Source organism: Leucopleurus acutus, assembly GCF_964270905.1.
Source record: "Leucopleurus acutus genome assembly, chromosome: X".
Lineage (NCBI taxonomy): Eukaryota > Metazoa > Chordata > Mammalia > Artiodactyla > Delphinidae > Leucopleurus > Leucopleurus acutus.
In genome coordinates, this window is record NC_139148.1 from 87,818,026 (window position 1) to 87,845,487 (window position 27,462).

General features: G+C 41.5%; 1 protein-coding gene across 1 annotated transcript; it reads right to left on the reverse strand.

Annotated features, from left to right (window-relative positions):
* Window positions 1-7,486: 7,486 nt before the first annotated feature.
* TAF7L (TATA-box binding protein associated factor 7 like) lies at window positions 7,487-27,084 on the reverse strand (the record flags this gene model as incomplete). The annotated part of the gene is made up of 13 exons (XM_082865124.1): window positions 7,487-7,531; window positions 13,051-13,110; window positions 14,415-14,527; window positions 14,724-14,942; window positions 15,369-15,482; window positions 15,815-15,962; window positions 17,454-17,506; window positions 19,606-19,732; window positions 20,374-20,507; window positions 21,860-21,938; window positions 22,774-22,839; window positions 25,945-26,132; window positions 26,805-27,084. The coding sequence occupies 13 exons, from the start codon at window positions 27,082-27,084 to the stop codon at window positions 7,487-7,489; spliced, it is 1,626 nt and encodes a 541-aa protein (XP_082721250.1).
* Between the last annotated feature and the right edge of the window lie 378 nt (window positions 27,085-27,462).

The following is a 27,462-nucleotide window of genomic DNA, read 5'->3' on the forward strand; positions in this document are numbered from 1 at the left end:
ACGGTCCTCTCTCAGTTCTGGTCAAAGCCTTCCCTCAGCCTTCACCTAACCTTTCCAGTCCCCACTGGCCCCACATTCCTCAGCCGGAGTTATCTGGGCTCCAGGCAGCAGCAGGGATTCGATGGTATGCGAGGTGGGTGTGTGAGGGCCGGGGGAGGGAGAGGCATGATTCCTCTGACTCTAGAAATGTGCCCTTTAATCTTCAAGTTTGAGATCAATCCCTTAAGTACAATTCTGTTGCAGCCCAGGCTAATGGCACTTGGAGGCCATTCAGATGGGGAGCAGAGAAGCTGCCTTGCAGAGTGAAGCAGTGCCCATTGGCCCCTTTCCATTCTCCATGGAATGATGGATTTGGGGGAGCCTAATGACCCGAGGGCTCCAGCACTGTGAACACACGGGACTTAGCCCTACTCTCTGGCCCAACACAGGGAGGTGACACTGAAGACACTCCCGCTCCCCCCACAAAGTGCCCCTGAAAAAGTCTGGGCAACGTGTGTCATATAACTTCAGCTCAAAGGCATAGATCTAGTCATCCCGATGCTACCTAGATGCTGTTTCCTCCTTGAAAATCTTCAGTTCCTTCTGCCTCAGTCCCTGGCAGACCTTTCTCAAGGGGGGAAACAGTTCATTCAGGTTCCTATTTTCACCTTATATTGGGAAACATTAAAGAAATACTTATGGGCTTAGATATTTTCCCCAGATCCTCCTCTTTCCTGAAAACCTCAGCATCCCAAGAGACCAGCTGAGTTGCTCTGGAAACCCAGCTGAAGCCACCCTTGGCTCTTCTAGTTGGCCTTCACAGCCCTGGGGGAGGGCCGGCAGCTGCTCAGCAAGGGGGTCTTCTCCTTGGGTGAGGAAGGGGAAGCCACCCTCTAGACTGGAGGAGCGTGACCACCCAACACCCTTTCAGGCTGTGACCCTTCTTTCTCTTAGGCTGAATCAGATGAGGTGGCTGATATCCCCCAGCTAGTCAGAAGGCAGATGCCACAGGCCATCCTGAATAGCGGCCCTTTTCTAGTATCCACGGGCTACAGATCAGGAAGTTGGCCACTTTCCACAGAGACAACAGCAAGGCCTTCCTTTGCATAAAACCATTCTTTCTAACTCTGGAAGGTGAACCCAGTCCTCAAACTGAGCTAAGTCTTCCTAGGCAACATATACCATGATCCCTTTATCCAGAAACTGTTCAGAGTAGATAGTGGGGGTGGGGGATGGGGGGGTGGGCTTGGGGACTTTGAACAGAGTCAGAACCCACTTAGGCAGCTTTCTACCAAAAGGAGCTTTATAACTTAGAACCCTGCAATTGACTTAATTTGCCTAAGTTTATATACATACATATCTATCCTACATATCTACTGTACATCAGTACTCCCCTGGCCTCACTCACACATTAAATTCTAATACCTCTTGAAGTATTAATGTTCTGCCTTGCTCTTTGTTAGTCCCAGCCTCTGGTTGGACAGACAGATGCCTCCTGGCTGCTCCCCTAGGATGTCTCTCCATTTATGTTTGAGGTGAGCTGTCCTCAAGACCAAAGCAACAGAAGCCTGTGGCCACAGAGGAATCTAACAGGAAGAGTCACTCTGCTCTCTTCATTCATTCCACACCTTGTTCCCTGGAGACGTGGGCCTTGGATGAATCTTCCTGGGCTCCTTTAAACAATGGTTCAGAGGCCAAAATAGAACAAATCCAAGCTCTACTCACCCCATGCAGAAAGGGAGGAACAAATAGCCAGGCTAAGACACAGAGTACATCCTCTTGCCCCTTCCAGTTTCTAAGTCTGGCTCAGGGCCTTAAAGAAAGTAGCAGTTGATACCAAGGTCAGGAGGGTGTGAGACGGTTGGGGTGCTGTCTTATAACCAAGCAGTAGGCCACTGGGTAGAACTGCTGGGAAGGTAGATTTATCTACTGCTGGGCAGGGAAGGCAGTGGCTTGGGTCCAGAAGCCAAGGATTGCCTCCTTCTAGAATCACCAGGGGGCACTAAGCCACAGGTTCAGGGTGTCAGACTTCATCATGACATCTGCCTTAGAGCTCATGAGGTCTCTGGGCAGGAGCACTGGTGATGTATGGCGAGCAGGTGGCAGGTGGGCATCAAACACAGAGCCTGGACATCAGTTACTGGGGTCGGGCGCGGGGGAGCTATATTTGTAGGAGCCTAGATTGTAGGTAGGAATAGTATAGAGAAAATTTGCTCTAGGACACAGAGTTCAGGGTCTTTGAGGCATACACCTGCCTAAGAGAAAGTGGGGGCCCTGTCCTAGGGCTGTGGAGACTCACCTGCTCAGCTGGTAAAGAGGGCAGAGGTTATGAAACAATCTTACCAGGAAAGTCCTGGAAAATCCTTTTCCTAACTGCTACTCCACACAAGAGATCTTCGGCTGTTGAGGGCCTGTGGCAACTGCAGTAGGCCATGGTAGAGAAGATGTAGATCTCGTTATGTAGGATTTGTGCTATAGGTAGACTGAAGCAGCAAGTCAAGAGTTGAATTCTCAGTAACAGGGTCAATGACACTTAGTGGTCCTGGGTTTACCTTGATGCCCAAGGTGAGTATATCGCTTGAGAGTCCAGTGATAGTCACTGCAGCATGTGTGGAGAGTTTTCCCACAGTGAGGTAAACGGGTCTTTGGGCACTGTGAATTCAAATTAAGGTGGGATTTACGGAGATGTGTTGCATGTTGTTAAGCATCTGTCGTGTATCTTGTCTCCTAGAGGTATTGTGTGTGATGCTGCGTAGTTTTTGGCCCCGTACTGGAAGGGTGGTGAAGGGAGTTGCTTGGTAGGCAACCTAATGAAAACCCCTGGCTTGTGGGATTAGCATCAGCGATAAGGAATGTGTTTGCTGGGGTTGTTGTCAAATAGTATCGGGGAACAGTTAGGATTGATAGGTGATGTATTCTCGACAGAATCTGGTAGAGGCCAAAAAACCATTATGAGGGTGCCTCTGCTTCTAGTGAGAGCAGAGTGGAGTCAGGTTGACTGGGAAATTATTAAGGAAGGCTGACTGGCTGGAGGACATCAGGCTGTTTGTTGTATGGTTCCCTAGAGAGGGTCCTACCCAGGAGGATATGCACCCTTCCCTCCAGAATGGAAAGACCTTCAAATGTCCATTTCCTTCCAGGCCCAAAGTTTGGAGATATTTCCTTGTAGAGAAACCTGTTTGAGTTTGTTGTACTTTAGGAGCTGGGCTGGCAGGCCATGGTAATGCGAAACCCTGAGGCCAAGCAGAGGCAAATCCTGGGAGATGGTTTCCTTCCTGATGAATTTTAAGGAATACCCATGATGCTTGAGGTGTGTGTTTGGGATCTGGGCTCCATAGTCAGCTTTGGGCTAGAGCATTCCTTGAAGAGGCATTCTCAATGGCAGACTCACGACCTCCGAGACCATTTCAGGCCAAGACTCTCATCAAAGTTCCCTTGACATAGGTGACAGATAACCAAGAAAGTAGCTACCTTAAGATGAACAGTCCTGGAGGAGAAAGTGGGGGCCCTGCCCTAGGGCTGTGGAGACTCACCTGCTCAGCTGGGCAGTTCTGTCTCTGGGCCTTCCTGCCAAAATCTGGCCCTGAGAACAAAGGAATACTTCAGCTCCTTCTTGTTCTTTAAACACCAATGACTGTGGGAGAGGGAAAGGCTCAAGGCCAGGGCTCAGCTCCCAGTCTCCATCTCCTCCCACAGCTGCCGCATTTGGAGGGGCACCTGCTCAATGTCCTTGCTGTCCCCAGGGAAGTCTTGAGGCCAGACCGAAGCCTGCGATGCTGCTCGCTGGCTGCAAGGACTGGTCACAAGGATGGGATTTGGGGAAGTGGCAAGGGCCGCGCACAAGTCTAGAAAAGTTTGGGATGAAGGGGCGGGGCTGGAGACAAATTAGTTAACTTTGCCACTCACTGTGGTGCTTTTCCCCTTTCCCGTAAATTCTGCTTTGAAAAGAATAAATTCGTATTTGTTTACTTTGGTTCCTCTGGTTACACTCTTTGACTCTGACACTCCACATCTTTACCTTATTTGGGTGTGGGAGAAGAGGGTGGGGCCAAGAAGCCACAGGAACACTGCAAAACATAGGCCACCAGAAGAGTCCAACACCTACAGGACAAGAAGACACCCCCCACTAGCCCCATCCACCACTGTTACCTGGACTGGTCGCCTCTCAAAGCCCCACACAAATTAGCTAGTTATCAGCTCATGGGATGAGCTCTTTGTAGCAATGGTTCTTCAACACCATCCTCATCAATCTGAGGAATTTTTCACCAGCCTAAAGCATTAAGAGAAAAATCTGGACAATGCAGTGAGTTTCCATAAAGTTACATATAATCAATTTAAAAGTCTATCCTTTATTCTGAGATTATGGTTATATATTTGGGGTGTGTGTTAAAATGTCCCTGTGAATTGGTGGCGATAGTTTTTTTTTTTTAATGCCATTTTCTGGCAAAATAAAACCCTGTCAGTCCCTCCTCCCCACCACCAATTTTTCTTTCTTCACTGATCTATAACATCACTGTCCAACAGAAATATAATGTGAATCACATATGCAATTTTAAATTTTCTAGCAGCCATATTAAAAAGGTAAAAAACAGGTGAGATTAATTTTACTAATATTTCGTTTTACCCAATATATGCAAAGTATTATCATTTCAACATGTAATCAGTATAAAACCATTATTGAGATATTTTATATTCTTTCTTTTTTTACTAAGTCTTGGAAATTGTCAAGTAAGCTGACAGATTCAACTGGTAAAAAAGAACAGGAAACCCACATACATCCAGGCACTTTATTACTTAGAGACAGCAAAAGCAAGACCAGCAATGGGATCCGTTCCATGTCGCTGTTGCACAGGATGACACTGAAACAAAAGGGGCCAGATGACATGCAACATGAATGGCAGGACACCATGTTGCTGAGTACCAACTCCACACCGCTGCTAAGCAGCTCTATGGCCTGCAGCTGGACCCTCTGGGGCAAGGGCAGGGGAGTGGGGAGGCAGGCAGAAAGTCTCATGCTCACCAGAATGAGGGAGGCAGATGAGAAACTGCCCCATGACAGCCTCCCTCAAAACAGGGAGGTGAGAAATGGTCTTGTCTCAAATCCTCGTGAGATTGCCCGTCTTCCCAGGTTCCAGGAGGATCACAGGGCATTCTGCCAAGGCCTGGGGCCACCTGCAGTTGAGCCTTGCCTATGTGGAAAGACACACCTCAATTTGGCCTAGGCTGGCCTAGCCATATGTCAAGTGCTCAAAAGCCACACATGGCTAGTGGATACCATATTGGACAGTGCAGTTCTGTAACATGCCAAAGTCACAATCACTGAGCTGTAGAAAAGGAAACCTTCATGATATATTACGTGTATGTGTTGGGGGAGGGAGGGAGTCAGGGCGGCAACAAGCCTTGGGTGACTGGAGGGCAGTGGTGAAGCAGTTACCCAGGGTTACAAGACGTGGTAGTAGAGGGAACAGAAGGGCACCACAGATACACGAATTTGCTCCTTCCCGTTGTCTTCCCTTCCCCACTGCCTCTCAGCAGAGCTCTGGCTGCTCTTGGGCTACAGTATTGGACAGAGGCTGGACTAGGGCTCTTCTACTTCTCTCACCCCTGGATGCCACCTGTGGTCTATGTGCCACTCTCTCCGGCCTCAGTCTCTCCAGCCACATCCCCAGGGTACTTTTTATGTTTTTGCCCCAGTCCTATGCCATCCTTCATCTGGAAAGGTCTATCTTCTTTTCAAACCCTGCCTCTTCCCCCACCTTCTGCCTCTGACAAGTCCTTTTCCCTATTCTTTCTTCTCATCTTTTAAATTTTGGGTTTCTGAAAAAAAAAAACTTCAAAAAACCATCTTGGTTTTCAAGCTATCCTCTAACTTTTCTCCTAATCTTGGCTTCATTTTGTTTGTCCATGTCTCTCGCCCTTAGACCCACTTCTTCCCTGCATTTGTCCCCAGCATTCCTTCTGCCTTCATCCCTTCTCCATAGGCCCTGCCCATGCATACTGACTTCCCCTTCTCTGCCCTTGGCTTATTACCTTCAACTTGGAATGAGAGAACTAAAAGTGGCAGAGAAATCTTGGGGGTTCATTTCCTAGAGTGGCACCGACTTCATCAATTGGGACCAGACCTGGGTCTAGCTGGGCTACTTCCAGAAAACCTTCAGATGTCTCTTGGTGATAAGCATTATCACCCTTGATTTCCAGATAAGGACACAGAGGCTCTAAGAGGTGTAGGGACTTGCCCAAGGTAGGTAGCAGAGCCAGGATTCCAACCTTGTGTTCCTTCCACTACAACATAATTCAGTGCAAATATTGGAGCTGCCATTTTTGTTACTTCTCTGTACCTTCTCTCAAAATCCCAATGATTTATGGTGAATATGAGATGATCTGCTTAGTTCATTAGGAGTTATCCTAAGAGCTCTTTAGAAGGATGTCCCAGTGCTGACAGCATCTTCTTTAATTTCCTAACTGCAGAATTTATTGCTTGTCTCACCAGTTTCCTTTTGGATATGAATGTACTTATCATGGGAGCTGTTTAATAAAGTGACAGTAATCCACTTAAGGAATTTATTTATTGCTTAAGGAATACAGACTATAAAATCTTAACATAGCTGAAAATCACCAAACTGGCCCAGGGTTTTTAAGGAAGTTTTCACAGGCAATACAAGTATCTGTTTTTTGTTCGGTTTTTTTTTTTTTTTTTTTTGCCACGAGGCTTATGGGAGTTCCCAGACAAGGGGCTGAACCCAGGCCATGGCAGTGAAAGCCTGGAATCCTAACCACTAGGCAACCAGGGAGCTCCCACAGGTATCTGTTTTTTTTCCTAACCTTTTCCGATGGGGGTTAGGAAGAAGAGGCCCAGAATAAGGATAACAGCTCAGAATATCATCTCTGTTCTAACTAGTCCCATAGCTGCCAAATAACAACCAGACACAATCCTAAAACCATTAACAACAGAACAAAGATAGCAGCAGCAAGAAATCATCCCTGAGCCAGAAAGCAGCCATTAATGCCTGAACAGAGACAGGATACAACCTAGTATCAACTGCTGCCAGATAGGCACTTATTCACTGTGGCAGGTGCTAGCCCATGGTAGAAATGGTTTGACTCTATGTTTTAGGAAATATTTGGAACAAACAGAAGAAGAAAAAGCTAAAAATCTATGCAAACCAGCTGTATAGCCTTCAGGTTAGACTGTTTGCCTTTGGCAAGCATGGCTGAATCATCTGAGACACCATAAAAGAGAAACAATTTAAGTTAATTCTCAAATTGATAAAGAGAAGCAAAGTCCCATAGTTAAGTTGGGTCTTCAGGTCTACTACTTTTTAATACTTTGTCCCTTTCTACATGGCTACAAACTTTGAATATAACTAGCAAAAAAAAAAAGTTCAGAGAAACAAATACAAATGATGCAACATAAAGCAATGAAAGGAGAAGAAACAGGTACAATTTCATCTAGGTCTTCAGTCTGGATGGTGAAGCCAAGGTTTGTGTGCCAGGCTGAAGGCTCTCCTCACTTCTTCAGAAAATAGTTCAGTCTTTTCCGTAGATAAATGAGCTGTAGGGAGAGGCAGAAAAACATGAAAAATTCATCTGAAATCTTAAGTTCCATTACTTGATCTAGAATTTACTTATATAAACCAAAAAGAAAGACTGTAATTTGGCATTTATAAGGTTATCTTAGTCTTACAATGTTCCAAAGAACAGTGCCACAGTCAAGAACACAAACAATGATGCTGTCCTTTATCATGCCAAACTTATAAAAGGAAGCTTCAAAATTGAATATACTAAAGAAATTAAATATGCTTGCTGTTAAGAATTTGTACTTCTGGGAAGAGTGTACAGAGGTCACAGCTCACTGTAGGGGCAAAGGAGATGGGATCACTGTAGCCATAGTCTAAGACTCAGAAGATAAGGCAGTTGTGATAGCCGATTGCCCCACTGAACGCACCGTGTCTTAAACCGAGTCATGGCTGCTGCTTCCTGCCATGTTATGAGACCCTTGAAAACTGGCTCAGAGTCCTAACCAATAACAAGTCTGATGACGTTCTACTTACCCTGATGCTTTTTAAGTCAGAAGCCCTGAACATTTTGTGATGTAAGATTTATTTTTTTTATTTACTTGAAATGGCAAAGTGACCAATGACACTCAGGTATACTGTCTTTGAGACAAAGATTGTTTTTGAGTATTATTCAATTTAGCTCACCCCATATCAGTGTGGATTTTCATTTTGTGGAATGACAGGAATGGAGCATTACAAAATGATCCTGTGCTGGACATGAGCTACCAAACTGCTATAATTGCTAGCTGTAGTAATTGAGAGCACCTTTTCACTCAGATGCTGACCATGATTACCACCACTGACTTCTCCAGTTCTTTCTCCTTTATTGGCACTTTCTCCTCCCACCACCTCCTAAAGGGAGGTTTTTCCTTAGGTTCAGACTTCTTGCTGAACAGTCAACCTGGCTAACTCATCTATCCCCACAGCTTCAATGATCATTTCTATGCATGAGGCACTCTCCAATCTCCCATTTTAAAAAGTGCTTCCAACTCAACTCATCATCTTCTCCATCCTCCACCCCCCAAGAATCCTCTTCAAGTTGTCTTCATTCCTGTTAGTGGCTCACCATTTTCCAGTCACCCAGGCTCCTTGTTCCCTTTTTGTCCTGGAAATCCAATCAATTTTTAAGTTCTGATTCCTTCTATCACTTGCATCTTCCTCTAGTCTTTCCCCCCTCCAATTTCTCCTATATACTGCTAGCAGAGAAAATTTCCTGAGTAACTCCCCAGGTGAAAAAGCTTTTAGGGCTTATTATGACCTACACCAAAAATCTAAACTCTTAAGCCTGGCATCACCACCTCTGAGCCATTGTGAATGCTACTTTCTATACAGAATGCCTTCATTTCTCTATCTCTTTATTAGAACCTTACCCACCTCTTAAGGCCCCAAACACCATCTCTCCATGAAGCTTCCCCTAATCTCCATGGACAAAAGTGAGCTCTCATTCCTTTAAATTCCTATCCCTCTCATGTATTTCTCCCCAACTGGAGGCAGAGACTATGTCATAAGCATTTTGTAGTTCCCTGTGGAACCTAGCTTTAAGTAGGTGCCCAATAAATCTATGTTGAATAAATGAGCTAACATAAAGGGTTCTGAGTGAATAAAGTTTACAACTGTAGTTCTATGTTGAAAATAGCACTCCCCAATACTAACTACTTACATGTAGGAAAACAAAGATGTTTAGTGGGTGCTAAAGCAATCCTGGCATTAACTGTTCACATGGCTGTTTATAAGCAGTACTTGGATGAGTGATGTGCTGAGGGGAAGGGAATATACAGAACATAAGAATTCTCCTGGCCTTGTTTGTATGGGGATGAGCATGGGGGATGGCATCACTACCTTAAGAGCTCTATGCTCGGGAATTCCCTGGCGGTCCAGTGGTTAGGACTCCACACTTTCACTGCTGAAGGTGCGGGTTCCTGCAAGATGCGCGGCGTGGGCCCCCCCCCCTAAAAAAGCTCCATGCTAAGTCCATCCTCATAATACGACCTCCAGTCTCTTTAAAACTGTTACTCTACCCTCAACAGTATAGGGCTGGAACCAGCATACATTTCTATACAGCTACTTGACCCTCACTTATCCCACACTGCCCTCTTTTCTTTTCACTCTGCTCACTCTCTTGTGGCTTTAAATGATAGTCTTTCAAGTTAGAAATCTGGCATACATCCTTAATGCTCTTTTCTCCTTCAACACTCAGTAATTGGCCCAATTCCCATCAATTCTACCTTTAAAATACATTCTCTCATATATAAATGTTCACAACAGCATTATTCATGGTAACCAAAAAGTGGAAACAACCCAAATGTCGACTGATGCATGAATGGATAAACAAAATGTTGTATATCTGTACAATGGAATATTATTCAGCCGTAAAGTGGAATAAAGTACTGATACATTCCACAACATGGGTTAACCTTGAAAACATTATGCCAAGTGAAAGAAGCCAGACACAACAGACCTTGTAGTGTATGTTTCCTTTTTTTTTAAATTTCTTCAGCATCACTGTATTTCTTTTCTTTTTTTTTTAACATCCTTATTGGGGTATAATTGCTTTACAATGGTGTGTTAGTTTCTGCTTTATAACAAAGTGAATCAGTTATACATATACATATGTTCCCATATCTCTTCCCTCTTGAGTCTCCCTCCCTCCCACCCTCCCTATCCCACCCCTCCAGGCGGTCACAAAGTACTGAGCTGATCTCCCTGTGCTATGCAGCTGCTTCCTACTAGCTATCTACCTTACATTTGGTAGTGTATATATAGAACTACCATATGACACAGCAATCCCACTACTGGGCATATACCCTGAGAAAAACATAATTCAAAAAGAGTCATGTACCAAAATGTTCATTGCAGCTCCATTTACAATAGCCCAGAGATGGAAACAACCTAAGTGCCCATCTTCGGATGAATGGATAAAGAAGATGTGGCACATATATACAATGGAATATTACTCAGCCCTAAAAAGAAACGAAATTGAGCTATTTGTAATGAGGTGGATAGACCTAGAGTCTGTCGTACAGAGTGAAGTAAGTCAGAAAGAGAAAGACAAATACCGTATGCTAACACATATATATGGAATTTAGGGGAAAAAATGTCATGAAGAACCTAGGGGTAAGACAGGAATAAAGACACAGACCTACTGGAGAACGGACTTAAGGATATGGGGAGGGGGAAGGGTGAGCTGTGACAAAGTGAGAGAGAGGCCTGGACATATATACATTAACAAACATAAGGTAGATAGCTAGTGGGAAGCAGCTGCATAGCACAGGGAGATCAGCTCAGTGCTTTGTGACCGCCTGGAGGGGTGGGATAGGGAGGGTGGGAGGGAGGGAGACGCAAGAGGGAAGAGATATGGGAACATATGTATATGTATAACTGATTCACTTTGTTATAAAGCAGAAACTTACACACCATTGTAAAGCAATTATACCCCAATAAGGATGTTAAAAAAAAAAAAAGAGTCATGTACCAAATTGTTCATTGCAGCTCTATTTACAATAGCCCGGAGATGGAAACAACCTAAGTGCCCATCTTCAGATGAATGGATAAAGAAGATGTGGCACATATATACAATGGAATATTACTCAGCCATAAAAAGAAATGAAATTGAGCTATTTGTAATGAGGTGGATAGACCTAGAGTCTGTCATACAGAGTGAAGTAAGTCAGAAAGAGAAAGACAAATACCGTATGCTAACACATATATATGGAATTTAAGAAAAAAAATGTCATGAAGAACCTAGGGGTAAGACAGGAATAAAGCCACAGACCTACTAGAGAATGGACTTGAGGATATGGGGAGGGGGAAGGGTGAGCTGTGACAAAGTGAGAGAGAGGCATGGACATATGTTTCCTTTTTATATGAAATAACCAGAATAGGCAAAATAGGCTAGTAGAAAGTAGATTAGTGGTTGCCTAGAACTGGGTGGGGGGGTCGTGGTGAGTGGGAGGGTCAGAAGAAACGGGAAATGACTGCTAATGGGTACAGGTTTCTTTTTTGGGTGATAAAAATGTAAAATTGATTGTGGTGATGGTTGCACAATTCTGTGAATATACTAAAAGCCATTGAATTGTACAATTTAAATGGATGAATTGTATGGTATATGAATTATATCCCAATAAAGCTGTTATAACACATTTTTATTGCCGTTAAATATATATATATATTCTTTCCAAATGAAATAATGCCATTTGCACCAACATGGATGGACCTAGAGATTATCATATTAAGTGCAGTAAGTCAGAGAAAAACAAATATCATGATATCACTTACATATGGAATCTAAAAAAATGATACAAATGAACTTATTTACAAAACAGAAATAGACTCACAGACATAGAAAACAAACTTATAGTTACCAAAGGGGATAGCAGGAGGGGGGAAGGGAGATAAATTAGGAGTTTGGGATTAACATATACACACTACTATATATAAAATAGATAAAAAATAAACAACATGGACCAACTGTATAGCACAGGGAAGTATACTCAATATCTTGTAGTAACCTATAATGGAAAAGAATCTGAAAAAGAATACACACACACACACACACACACACACACACACACACACACATACATATATATATAACTGAACCACTTTGCTGTACACCTGAAACTAACACAACACTGTAAATTAACGACATTTCAATAAAAAAAGAAAAAATATTTATTCTTTCCATCTCCATTGCCACCTCCTTATTTCAAGTTACCATCACCTTTTATTAGACGACCCCACAGCCTCCTAACTGGCCTCCCTGCTTCTAGTCCTGCCCTCCCACAATCCATTCTCCAGATAATAATCAAAGTGATCTTTAAAACTTCTAAATTAAATGTGACTCTCCTGCTTAAAACTCTCCAAGGGCTCCCCATTGCACTTAAGACTAAAACCCATCCTCCTTATCATGGACTGCAAGGGACCATACAATATGGCCTCTGCCTACTTCTCCAACCTTACCTTAAGTCACTCTCTTCCTCGCTTTAAATACTGCAGAGGTCCTCAAAGAGGCCAAGCTCTTTTCCAATGTGGGACCTGGCATACACTCCACCCAAGAAGCTCTTCATACACTTTTTGCCTGGACTTTTCCTTCAGGTCTCTTAAGTATCACTTCCTCAGAAAGGCTGATTATGATCTCCCCAATTTAATTCAGGACTCTATTCAGATAGCACCACTGACTCTTTCTCCTTCACAGCCCTTCTTTATGATTTGCACCTTTATATTTGTATGATAATTTGTTTGCTGTTGATCTTCCCTGCTAGACTGTTAGCTCCATGAGGAAAAGTATTGTATGTGTCTTATTCAACACTGTGTGTACATCCAGTGCTTTCCACTTAATAAACATTCAATATCTGCTGAATGAACAAATTTTCACAAAGACTTTGTTCCAACCTGCTACCCTCATTTAGAAGATTTGGCCACTACTGTTCCTGTGAAAGAACAGCCAGAAATGAGATGGGGGGTGGGGTTCTTTGCATCAAATATTTTCTGGTTGATGTGAAAACACACTTCTCACCTGCTCATTTTTTTGTTTTTCCTGTAGCTTAAGCTGCTCCAGCACAGACTGTAAATGACTCTGGAAAACGAATTATATAAAAGATGAATGTTGAGTCTCAAAGGAAAAGAGAACCAAGAGAGACAAAGAGTTTGGCAAATAATTTGATAAGTAAGAAAACTGTCAGTCATAACAAAAGAGTACTTTTAAAATAGGATTTGGAAAAAGAATGTCTCTATGTGTATAACTGAGTCACTTTGTACAGCAGAGATTGGCACATTGTATATCAACTCTACTTCAATAAAAACACATTTTAAAAAGGATTTAGAGTATAAAAACTACACTCTCCAACTGCAGGGCCATTCGATTTGATTTTATACACCCTACATGGCACTTTTTTTCTTGCCCTAAAACAAAGAGTTAGAATGCCTTCATGTTACCTTTTTCTAGTTTAGCACAAATCCTTTGACTGTGGTGACCTACTTAAAGAGCTGGCTTGGAATCTGGTGCTGACTCCTTCATTCCCCTGCACTAGGGCAGAATATTACCATTCTTAACTACTACTGCACACGACAACAATCATAATACCATATATCTGTATCTTTCAAAGTATGTCCACATCTATTATCTAACTTGGTTATTCTGAAGGACAACACTCTAAATAAGTATAGTTCTGTGTCAAGTTGCTCCCCTTTGATGACAACAGCTCTATAGAAAAACAAATCTGGCAAGGAATTCTCCAGATGCTTCAGAATTTCCCTCACTATAAAAAGGGAAGCAAACATGGCCTAAACATACATTTTCCTTTTGCTGATATGTGTATTAATAAAATATGTATTAATGCATATTAATAAAAATAAAGCATGATATTAATTTTTGTTCAAGCAGGCATCATAAAAATTTTAAATTAATTTAGTTTCTCTTTCATTGTAATGAATATGTTTTGGTACAGAGCAACAGGGTTCAATCTATGCCCTACCACTTACTGTGGTCCTTGGCAAGTTACTTAATCTCTTTGAATTTCAATTTCTTATCTATAAAACGGGAATAGTGACAGCACCTATATTTCAGGGATGTCAGGATGAAATGAGATAATACACGTAAAATGCTTAGCTCTGTACATGCCTTTCACATAGTTAAATGTTCAATATTGGCAATTATTATCTCAAGTCTCCTGGTCCCCTCCCAAAAATGCTTATATAAGATGATCAAAAATACTCAGGTAAAAGGAAATAGGGCTATCTTTTATTAGGGGTATCTAAGAGGTTGTTCAGGTTCATGAATGAGCCAGAATGCTGCACAGAGATGACATGAGTGGAAACACAAAGATGGGATTTTGAAAGTAAGATATCAGGATATATTTATACCAGCCAACAAGAATTTACCTTGAGCATTAGGTTTTCCACTTTCATAATGAGCTTCTTCTGTCTTTGTGCTTTGCACTGAATCTCTTGGAGTTTTTTCTCCACGTAATGAGTCTGCTTCTGAATTTTCATGACTAACAGAGATAGACAAAAACTTCATGTATCTAAACATGGCCTAAACTAGTGGACCAAGATCCAAATCAACTAAAACTCCACTACACATCTGAGCAATAATTTCTCAAACTTAACTTTGCAACTAACACGTGTTTAAAGTCAGTCTTTAGTACTGCCACCCACTCTGTCCCACCCCTTTGTTCTTCCCTAACTTACCCATTGAGCTGGTTCCCTCCTTTGCCTCATACTGGCCAGATTCAGTGAACTTGTCCTGTAGCTCCCTTTCCATATACATTTCATAATAATCTTCTTCCTCTTCCTTGTCTTTATCCGCATCATCATAGTCCTCCTCTCCCTCTTCATCTTCCTCCTTATCATCCTCAACTTCACTGTTACTGCTAGAGTCATTGACCATCTCCCGAAACACACCATATTCTATGGGTTTTAAGCAAAAGGAAGGTGAAACCATCTGAAGCTTTTCAAATAATTCCCACTCCAGCTGCAATTATACTCCCCCTCAAGTTTACTGGGCAACCAATGAATTTTAAAAATAATTTTTCTCACAGGAAGATTATTCCCTTTATAAAACAAGGACAGGAAAGGCAAAACACTGTAACATTCATTCATGTACTCAATGATCAAAATATTCAGAGAATCCAAGGGCCCACAGGAATTTAGAATAGCAGAGATGGATGGGATATTAGAACCCCAATCTAAAACCCCTAAACTTGTCGACCAATATGAGGAGAGAAGGGCAAAGGCACCCTTTTTCTGTGATTGGCCTGAGTTTACAGAGAATGGTCCTACACACAGTCAACACCTGCCCTCTCTGAAGCTCCTGCTTTGCCTTTATTAATGCACCTGGTAAGGTATGACGCTGCTTACAGCCACTCATTTCTGAGGCTATCTCAAAGCCTGGAATGAAGCCTTGACTTTCTATTTCCTTGGTTTCACCTTCGGCAATGACCTCCCATCCTGAAAGGAGAGGCAGTCAAGGAAAAAGCAGAAAGAAAGCAGAAGGCAAACTTGAAAGGGAAGAGCTCTCTGGCTGAAAGTGCTATTTAATTTGGTCCAACTTCAGGCCATTTGTATCTGGATTCCTAGTATAGAAAAGTGCCTTATACTGAATTACGCAAGTAAATAATTTCTATTACATGAATGTACTGTTCCTAGCTAGAAAGTAACATTTCCAAAAATCATAAGTTCTGTACATTAACATCAGCACACAATATCAGAAATGCGAGCTTGTCACCAAGTGCATTCTGGGTGGACCAGACTACACAGAAAATATTTAGTATAAAGGATACGGACACTGATAGCTTCAGCATCTGAGTGCAGTAGTCTTTTCACTTCCTTTTCCACATCAGGAGGTTCAACATGCTGAACCAAAGTTGAAGAAGAAGGAATACCAGTAACATCACTTAACACCCTGTGTTCTGCAGAAATGTCCTCTTCCTACATACAAATGAATTCAAATAATTAGGCCTCTTTAAGATACATCCAATCAAATTTCTACTTTAAACAATGCTATTTATGAAGGAAACTTTGATCAGGGTCTATATTTTTGTACAGTAAGCTTATTTTTTCCCAATCAAATTACTTGAGACATTTAATCTTTTCAATCTGCAACTCTATATTAAAGACCTCCTCAGAGGCATGACCCTTAAGCCTCAGTTGTTAATTATTTGTGCTGACCCACACTGGCAAAGAACTATAATTTTTTTGTTACTTGGAAGTAATTTGGTTTAAAGATCCAAAATCCCAGATTCCACTTCTCCACATCTTTATTATTAGAGAGTTTCCTATAAAAACTGGGTCTTAGCCACATATTCTCCCTTAAATCCAGTTTTAGACAATTATCTCCACAGCAACCAATTCATCATGCCACAAATAGAGATTAGAACTTTGAGGGGGAATAACTAATTACAAACAACTGCTGGTAAGAGTGAACCCTGGCTTCCAAGAAATGGTTTTTAAAAATAAATATCACAGAAAAGAAGCAGATTAAAATACACAGGGTCACTGATCAAATTGTATCTTTTGCTCTTGGAGTTGTCAGACATTGAACAATGAATTCATTTTTCAGTGAATCAAATTCAGTGTATGTGTATGGGAGTGGGGGTTACAGGTGAGAAGGAAGGCTTGAAAGCAATCTTTATGATTTTTTTATTTGTTTGAAATTAAAGAGCTGTGAAATAAAACACAGCATAGGTTAACAATAAAGTTATATTACGATTTGTCTACCTCAGGAAAGCTGACTTCTTCAGTTTGTTTGATATCAGTGACCTATGAAATAAAACACAATGAACAATGAAGTTATATTATAATTGTTGTACTTTACTAAAGCTTAAAGAGTTCTAGAACCATTCTTAATGTAGTTTTTTTTTTTTTCTTTGCGGTACGCGGGCGGGCCTCTCACTGTTGTGGCCTCTCCCGTTGCGGAGCACAGGCTCCGGACGCGCAGGCTCAGCGGCCATGGCTCACAGGCCCAGCCGCTCCGCGGCATGTGGGATCTTCCCGGACCAGGGCACGAACCCGTGTCCCCTGCATCGGCAGGCGGACTCTCAACCACTGCACCACCAGGGAAGCCCTTAATGTAGTTTTATATTTAGTAGGCACTCAATGAATGCTGTTGACTGACAGTATAAAACCAGAACAACCATGTTCATAGATTAAACATAGTAAAGCTATTGATCTATAGGTTTAATGCAATTCCTATCAAAATTCCAACAAGGTTTTCTATAGACATAGACAAGCTTACTCTAAAATGTATATGGAAAGTTACAGACTCTAGAATGGCTACAACAATCTTGAATAAAGAAAAGTGAGATCAGTCTTCCTGATTTCAAGGCTTATTACAAAGCTACACTGTGGAATCGGTGATCAACACAGATTAATGGAACCCAGAAAAAAATCTCACACAAATATGCCCAACTTAGTTTTTACAAAGGTGCAGAAGCAATACAACGGACAAAGGGTAGCCTTTTTAACAAATGGTGCTGGAAAAATTGGACATGCAAAGGGGAAAAAAAAGAACAACCTTGAACTAACCCTCAAACCTTTTACAAAAATTAACTCAAAAATAGATTGCAGACTTAAATTAAATATAAAACTTAAAAAAGATAGGAGAAATCTTCAGAATCTGGGCTAGGCAAACAGTTCTTATACTTGACATGAAAAACATGATCCTTAAAAGGAGAAATCAATAAATTGGACTTCATCAAACAAAAAACCTTTTGCTCTTTGAAAGACCCAGTGAAGAACATAAAAAGACAAGTTACAGACTGGGAGAAAATATTTGCAAACCACGTATCTGAAAACTAGTATTTGGAATATAAAAAAGAACTCTCAAAACTCAACAATAAAAGCAATCCATTTAGAAAATGGGCAAAAGGCATGAACAGACACTTCACTGAACTGGACATATAGATAGCAAACAAGCACATGAGAAGATGCTCAACATCTTTAGCCATCAGGGAAATGCAAATTAATACCACAATGAGATCACTACACATCTATAAGAATGGCTAAAATAAAAAATAGTGACAACACCTAATGCTGGTGAAAATGTAAAGAAATTGGATCACACATACATTTCTGGGGCAAATGTAAAATGGTGCAGCCACTTGGAAAACACTATGGGTAGTTTCTTATAAAACTAAACATGCAACATACCCAGTAATTGCACTCCTGGGCATTTATGCCAAAGAAATGAATACTTATGTTCACACAAAAACCTGCTGGCAGCTTTATTTATAATAGTCAAAAAATGGAAACAGCCAAGATGTACTTCTATGAGTGAACAATTAAGCAAACTGTGGTACATTCATAACACGGCATACCACTCAGCAATAAAAAGGAATGAACTATTGATACATGCAACAATCCACATGGACCTTAAGGGAATTAATCTGAGTGAAAAAAAAAGCCAGTCTCAACTGTTATACTTTTTATGATTCCATTTATATGACATTCTCGAAATGACAAAATTATAGAGATGGAGAACATATTAGTGATTAGCAGGGGTTAGAGCCTGGTGGTTTGGGGTGAGGAGGAGATGGGTGTGGCTTTAAAAGGGCAAGATGAGGGATCCTGGTGGTGACAATACTGTTCAGTATCTTGACTGCGTGGGTGGATACACCAACATACACATGGGATAAAATTGCATAGAACTAAACACATGCACACACATACACAGGAGAAAGTAAAACTGGAGCAATTTGAATAAGATTAGTGAATAGTAATAATGTCAATTTCCTATTTGTGATACTGTACTATAGTTTTGCAAATGTTACAATGGGAAGAACTGGGTAAAGGGTACACAGTATCTCTTTTCTATTGCTTACAACTGCATGTAAATCTACAATTATTTCAAAATAAAAAATTTAATTAAAAAAGAAGCCAAGGTATAGTACTCCTGTAGTTTGCCCAGGGTTCTACAAGTCTGAGTTAAGGTTAGAAATACAACCACAATTCCCAATTCTCAGGTTCTGAATGTGTTCACTTTAAAACAAGATTTTGCAGTTGGAAACTTTTAAAAGCGTTAGCAGGAGTTTCAAGTTCATGACACATCTAGATCCCTAAGTGACTACCCTATAACTTCAAGGGTCAAGTCTGTTTTTGTTCTTTACATATTTCCAATTGTTAGCACACAGTGCCTGGCATGTTGCTCATACTCAGCAAATGTTTATTGGACATATAAATGACTGAAAAAATGAATACCCAACTGACTGTCTCCCTTCCCCCCCATTCATAATCCTCTTCCAATCCAACCAGTAGACACAGAAATAGCATGGCACTAACCTCTTTTGTTGTTTTGCAGAAGCTTCTCTTTTTGACATTCCTAAGTGGTGGAGTAACTAAAATAAATTCAACATGGTGAAATGTATATATGACTGAAGGTAGTCACATATCTGTCTGAATTTGATAAGGTTATGCTCTAAGCCACTGGCTCATGACACGACTCGTTCCTGTAAGAGTGTCTGGATGCCTACTGAACCAAATACCTAAGTGTGGTAACAGATCCCTGGCTCACAAGTAATTAGGATCCAGCAGATAAATGTAGTTAGCCAGAATGAGCAAGGGACTGATGACTTACTGCCATGCTTCCAGATATGTTTTTTCTGTCTCTCCTTTTTACTTTTCCTGATTGCTTTAAGATCAGTAGAGGTAACCGGTTCTTCAGGATGAGAGTGGACACCACCATCAGCAGTGCACACAAGCATCTGCATTTAACAAAGACAAAGAAGTTGACTGTGGCCACAAATCTTGGGTTAGTAATGGATAATGATCATTCTTACCACCAGAAATCCTGGAGCACAAAAGTAAGGAGAATGCTACTTGGCATTTCCAGAAAACCAAGTATTACATACACTCGTATGCATTCTCTCTCTATCTCGGCAGCACAGCATATGGACTCTGAGTTTGTTGTTGTCTTTTTTAGCTCCAGTGCTTACCACTGCGGAAGGAATGTGTTGAAAACAAGATATATCTTAGCATTTTGATTTATAAAGGAAACAAAAAATCAACAGTAGAGATGATGAATAAGAACCAATGTAAACCTCCAGAGTTAACAGCACACTGCTTTAACAGGAATTTCAGACGAAGATCCCAGATGCTCATATTTTTCAAATAATGAAAGGCACTATAAATGGCAAACAGGAGGCTCTAAAAGCTATTTGGATAAAGTAGTGAAAAGTGATGGATCAAACACCAAACCAGAACATGACATTGTATTCCCCGTGCAATTGAGCTGGAAATTAGAAATGACAAGCAGGTGAAAAGAGAATTGAAAGAAAGAAAAGGAGGGAGAAAGTAAATCCTTGAAGGATGTGTGGGCGAGTAGATTAAGAAAACTTGTCCATACCTGGGAAATATCTGCCGTTTTATAAAAAGTTGTTTTATCCAGAGTTTTCAGGCTTTCAACAACACAAGGCAAATCAACCAGCTTAGCAGATAGTGAGACATCTTCAACCCCAACAACTGCATGACGTCCATCAGCTGAACAGAAGTAGAAAAGATTAAAGCTGACATCTTCCCAATGTACTCTCAAGACTCCTGGGGTTTGAATAATGAAGACTTATGGGGGACAGAGGAGTCTTTCATTGAAACTTACTATTTCTCACAATGCCAGAATTGTGTACGCAATTAGTAACTTCCCACAGCAAAGAAGGCAGAGCATATGGAGCTCTTTTTTTCTAGTTTATGTCATTCCATCAAAAGTAGCTGAGTTTCTTGGTCATGGTTGTGAACTAAAGTGAATGAAGTGGTAACTGTTTCATTCTCATCTTGAAAGGCCAACTCCATTCATTTAAACCCATTCGTTTGGATACCATTAGGAGCATTCGATCATGTCATTGTACATGGGTGTTTTCAAAGGGTTGGGTAAGGGGAGGGTTGATTCTAGAATAGTACTAATAAGTCTCAAGTTATAATCTCTAGTTAAAATTCTAGATAAAAATTCTAGATAAAATTCTACACAATAGCGAGAGAGAGAGAGAGAGAGAGAGAGAGAGAGACAGAGAGAGAGAGAGAGTCAGCTATATACTGACAACTCTGAATCCTGCCCAGATGTCTCAAACATGAACGTCTCTTGATACAAAAGGATTCAACTGTAATCTTCTAATATTAAGTGAAAAAAGAAAGATGCAGAACTATGTTTGACATGATCCTTTTTGTGTAAATTATCTTTAAAAATATAGAGAGATTATTTATACGTTGGTATTATGCATAAAAGTTTTGTCTATAAGGAAACACAAGGAGAAAAGGCCAATATTAGTTATCCTTGGCATTGAGGTTGAGGCACTGTGAAGGATAGTTTCACTTCTCCTTTTGAACCTTTCTGTTTTATTTGAATTTTCTAGCCATGCATTTGTATTCCTTTTTTTAAAAGTGTCAGTAAGGGCTACCAGAGTGGTGGGATTATGGGCCATTTAAAATTTTATTCTTCATATACTTCTCTGTATTTAAAACTCTAATAAATATTATTTAAAAAAGATAAAGATATGTCACTTTTGTAAACAAAGAATAGTACATCCACCTGTCATTCCCCTGGACAGTCAGAAATCACAAGTTTCATATAGGAGACAATCAGCAGTATGCAAATCCCACAGTTGACCTCCAAGTTCTTCTTTATACACACCATGATAATTACCTCAAGTTGTATAAGTTCTACTTCCTTTCCTCTTAAAAGGAAGAGATGGAAGTGACTGAAGCCTCTCTTTGAGTCCATCAAGACAGAGACCACATTCTATTCTTTGTCACATACTTGTTATCTAGTATTGTGCCTGACACATAGCAATCCCTTAATAAATTACTGTTCAATGTATGGTGAATGGATATTAACTACTTACACAATAAGTCAATTTTCAGTTTATCCTTCATGGCAGCACTTCCAGACCGTATTATCTTTCTGGCAGTAGAAGCATGTTCCTAAAAAGGAGGTAGATTGAAATATCAGAAGGATGAATTGTCTACTTAGCAGGTAATAGAACAGATATGTCAGAGACAGTCCTCCCTTAAATAGAACCTTAAACTTCCCAAATGTTAGGAACAATGCCATGTACCATGAGATACTGTGCACTGGGTAAGTCAAGTTAGGATGAGGTTGACTCTAATCTCATTGTTGTCTTTTAGTAGCTACAGATAATGCCTTCTCCTAGCTGTACCTTCCTGTTTCTCACTGTTACCCTTCAAGTTGTAGTTGCTACGGGAAGGCTTAGCTGCAGTTTACTGGCTATATTAACTAACCCTAATTAGGGAAATACCTTTCTGAAGCCCATCCTTAATGTACCTTTCTTAGACTAAATAATACTTAAATACAGGTGTCAATAGGGGAAGAGACCCTAACACAATGCTGAAATGAGCTTCAACAGCCTTGCATGATGATGAATTTGAGGAGACAGTGCTAACCCCTCCATTGCCCCTTTTTGAGGTGACAGAAAGGAACTCTCTTTTAGAAGAGTCTTATCTTGGCTGTCCAGTGAACAAGGCTGTTGGCATCTGTGATAAGTGACTGAATCCATCATTGTCCCACCTGTTTGCCAGGAAATCAACCCACACAGTAGGTGGCATGTGCAGGACAAAAGAAATGCTGCTTAAAGGAGTACACGCTAGAATAGGACTGCTAAATACAACACAACTCCTGGGAAACAAATGTTCTTGGTTTTTATAGCCTACATTAAATAATCAGAAATGCTACAGAATCCAAGCAGGGCTGATACTTATGCCCTGAAGATATTTGGCCTGAGATACAAGGGTTTCTTACCAGAGGCAGACGCAATATAAACTGCTTCTCAAATTCGTAAGGAGGTTCATCCTGGCTTCTACTCATCTCTTGTTTTTGAGTTCACGAAAACAAAAACAAAACCAACAGAGTTACCAAAAACTCCTCTTGCCCCCTCTACTGACCACTTCTGGTAAAATTATACAATATCTTGCTGATAACCCTCACTGGAATGATGTGTGTACAGCTTCAAAACACTTTATTTGACATAACTTGATTATTTATAAAGTCACCTTATCTCCCCTCCCATATGTGCAGATTTTCCAACGTTAATACTAATTACATGATAACAAATGAAGTAAGAGCTGTTACACATGATTTAGTCTTCTTAATATTCTTAGACTCTCCGGTAAAGGATTAACTCATCAATACAGTGGTGACTACCAAAGCAAGTAAGCTACATACCTCTGCAGAGAAGACTGCCAACCAAAGGCCAAAATCAACCCCAAAAACCACTGGCAGAAATGCTCTATGATGATTTGAAGGAAACAGAGCTTAATTTTCAGTATTTCACCTTAATGATCAATAAAATGGTAGGAATTAAACAGTCCGTGTGAGAGCAGGCAGCTTTTTATGACTCTAAAGCCAACATCAACAGCTCTGAGCTATCTCGGGGAAAAGTTAGGAGCCCCAGTCTTATGGCTGGGCTATCTATATAAGTACATCTAACTTCATGGAATAGACTCATTTCTGAAGGGATGATAATGAAAAAACATAAAATCTAATTTGATTTATTCATCACTAACATTTACTGCATGCACTCCATGTGCCAGGCTCTACATTGAGTGCATAAGGTCTATTATTTCATTTAATCCTCACAACCACCACTTATTTGAAATACCCCTAAGAGCCATTTGAAGGAATCCTAAGATGAATCCATACACACACACACACACACACACACACACATATATATATAATGCACATTCTGTAAAGTGAATAATCTCCAAGTTGATCTTCATTTTTTCATCTTATTTTCCATCTATTAGGGATATATCTGTAGTGGCTTGCATTTTGAGTTTTAGGGCCCACACCACTTCTGAGGAAATTTTTTCTCAAAAATGGAAAAAAGTGGGCTTCCCTGGTGGTGCAGTGGTTAAGAATCTGCCTGCCAATGCAGAGGATGCGGGTTCGAGCCCTGGTCCAGGAAGATCCCACATGCCGTGGAGCAACTAAGCCCATGTGCCACAACAAGTGAGCCTGCGCTCTAGAGCCCGCGAGCCACAACTACTGAGGCCATGTGCCACAACTACTGAAGCCCATGCACCTAGAGCCCGCGCACCTAAAGCCTGTGCTCCACAACAGGAGAGGCCACCGTAATGAGAGGACTTCGCGCTGCAGCAAGGAATGGTCCCTGCTCGCCGTAACTAAAAAGAAGGTCCGCATGCAGCAGCAAAGACCCAGCACAGCCATAAATAAATAAATGGAAAAAAGCAGTGTACATATATGAAAACTGAAAAAGTTTTCTTATGTTCTAAGGACACTATGCTATACACCAAGTTATAAAATCTTATAATTTAAGTTAGATGAAAAGCTCCAGATAATGTATAGCCCCTAATACTCTGTAAACCATTAATTGAGTTCTGAGTTTTGAATTTGAATCTCACTTAAAAGCACTGGAACCTTTTTAAAAAACACATACAAGTGAATATAACAAAAAAGAAGCAGACTCACAGATATACAGAACAAACTAGTGGTTACCGTGGAGAGAGGAAGGGGAGGGGAAATGTAGGGGTAGAGGATTAAGAGGTACAAACTATTAGGTATAAAATAAGCTACAAGAAAAAAAATAATAAAATAAGCTACAAGGATATATTGTGCAACACGAGGAATATAGCCAATATTTTATAATAACAATAAACAGAGCATAATCTTTAAAATTGTGAATCACTATATTGTACATCTGTAACATATAATATTGTATATCAACTATACTTCAATTTAAAAAAATTGGAAAAAGTGGGGGGAGGACAAAGAATATTTAGCACTACCAGTTAAAATAGAGAAAAGGAAAAACAAACAAACAAAACCTCATACAAGTGAGTCTGAGACCCTATTACAGGTAAACCACTCACCAGTTATGATTTCAGTCCTTTAGGCTGACTTCAGAAACTACCAGAAAGGCATAGAAAGCACAAGAGAAATCAGGAGTGAAAAATCAGACACCCAGGATGGGAGGGTGGGGTGGGGGGGAGGAGAGAGAGAGAGAAAAAGAGAAAGGGAGAAAAAGAGATTGATTATTTGTGATAGCCATTTCTCTCCTTTTCCTGCCTCATACAGTTATACACACACACACACACACACACACACACACACACACACACACACACAAAACTAAATGTAAAGGTAAGGGGGAAAGTTAATTAAAATAAAATAAATTGAATAAAAAATCTTGGGACTGGGTACATTGCCTAACATAAGAGTAACAAACATTTAAGGTTGGAAGCAGAAATACAGATTTGAAGAACTAGCTGCTAAGCAAGATTTTATCAGATCAGTAGTAACTTTTAGATTTATCAGCAGAATTAAGACTAAGGCATTTTGTTCATTTCAGTGCCTTTCTGGCAACTCCTCTCTTATGAAAGAAAGAATGTAAGAACTGGAACCATTTCAGAGAAGGTAGACATCCCTGGTAGAAATGAGTTTTAATGATTTTTTAGATTTGCTATCTGCATTTATACAATGAACTGGTTGCATCATATTTCTTTTAAGAAAAGCCATCCACATTTTTCCAGCAAGCACTCTTTGATACCTAATTAAATTAACAGGGCCTCTCTCCACCATTCACCGCCCCCACCCAGCCAGCTCCATCTCACTTCATCAGAATTAGAATTGGAATCAGAATTATGATTAAATGGAGGGCGCCTGACCGCAAGCTCCCATTAGCACAAGTCAGCACAAAACTAAATTGGTAGTTTCTCAAGTTCATAGCTGCTAGCTGCAGTTTGGAGGCAATGACCACTCCATCCTTATCCCAGGGGCACTAGGCTCCCAAGGGAAGACCGCAGCCCTAGGCTTTGATCCCATTTCCCTAGAAAACCTCCCACCAGGCCAAGGGGCCCTAAGCCTTCGCGCCACCCCAGGTGGGCTGGCAAGGGAAGAGCAGCGAGCAGCCCTTGGCGCCTCGTTGAGCCCTCCGACCGCCGGACTCACACGCCCCTCAGCCGACTCGCGCCGGGACGGCCTCTCTGCACTGGGTGGTTCCAGAGGGAGCAAGTGGGCTCCCGGCGGCGGGCGGACCGTGTGGCGACAGGGAGGAGCCTCGCGCGCAACCCCTCCCCACACTTCCGCCACCGCGGATAGGCGGATGGCCTCGAGGCGGCGGCCAGCTCGCCGCGTGCCTGGGCGGTAACTCGAAGGGTGCTGATTGCGGCCGCTCAAGTACCTCGAGGAGCAAGGCTTCAGAACAAATACCCGGGCTTCCCTGGTGGCGCAGTGGTTGAGAGTCCGCCTGCCGATGCAGGGGACGCGGGTTCGTGCCCCGGTCTGGGAAGATCCCACATGCCGCGGAGCGGCTGGGCCCGTGAGCCATGGCCGCTGAGCCTGCGCGTCTGGAGCCTGTGCTCCGCAACGGGAGAGGCCACAGCAGTGAGAGGCCCGCATAACGCAAAAAAAAAAAAAAAAAAAAAAAAAGAACAAATACCCTTTACACAGGGACGACCCTTGGGTCGGCCACGGGGGTTTTACCAGCACACAGTGATAACTGTAAAAGGGGTGGCAGAATCGGTTGCTCCACAAATCTGTTAGGTTGGACCGATTTGTTCCTTGGTGACGTGACCTCGCCTGGTGAAAACTACACCGCCGCGCAAACGCATTAAATAACTAGAATCCGCGCCCAAACTACTCTAACTAGCTGATCCCTTCGAAACAGTCACTATTTTACATCTTTTGGACAGAGATACAGCGTACTCCGCTTATTTCTCTTAAATGGGCATCGTGGTTCAAATAAACTTCTAGCAGTTCGTTTCTCCCATAGATCCTTAATGTACGGAAAAAATCTTAAAACCACTTACCTGTCCCTTCTCGTAAGTTTTCCAGAGGGGTTCTGGCAGCAGCCTGGTTGCCGATGGCGGCATCAGCTTGGGCGCCATAGTCGGCAGGAGTTTGGGCGCCAAGACCGCCTTCAGTTTGGGCGCCAAAACCGCTGGCAGTTTGGGCGCCAAAACCGCCGGCAGTTTCAGCTCCATGGTTAACGGCAGTTTGGGAATATCGGAGGCTCATTACTTCTGATGTTGAAGTCGGTGTTAAATCATTTTCTGAGGAACTGCGGCGCCGTCCCTCAGGGCACTCCATGGTCTCTCGCTGAGGTCATAAAATGGCTTCCTATTGAGTCATGTGACCTAAAAGTTTCCAGAACTTTCCTAAAAATGAAACCGTTCCTAAAATGGTGTCCTTAAAGACACAGGGGTAACATTAGAGACATTAAGTGGTGCCTCTTAGAGATTATAGACGTGAAGTCTCTGTTGCCTTCACTTATCTAAACTTCATGGTAAGGAATAAATATTTTTAGAAGACTAATTGTGGTACAGTCTTTTCTTCTGGATACGTGATATTTTTTTCCCTTCAGTGAAGCTAAATTGCCAGAGCTTCAGGCCGAGACAAAACCGTTTTTTGTCCCTTTGAGAATTCATCCACTGATCTTTACTTTAGCATAATGTGGTGAGGTACACT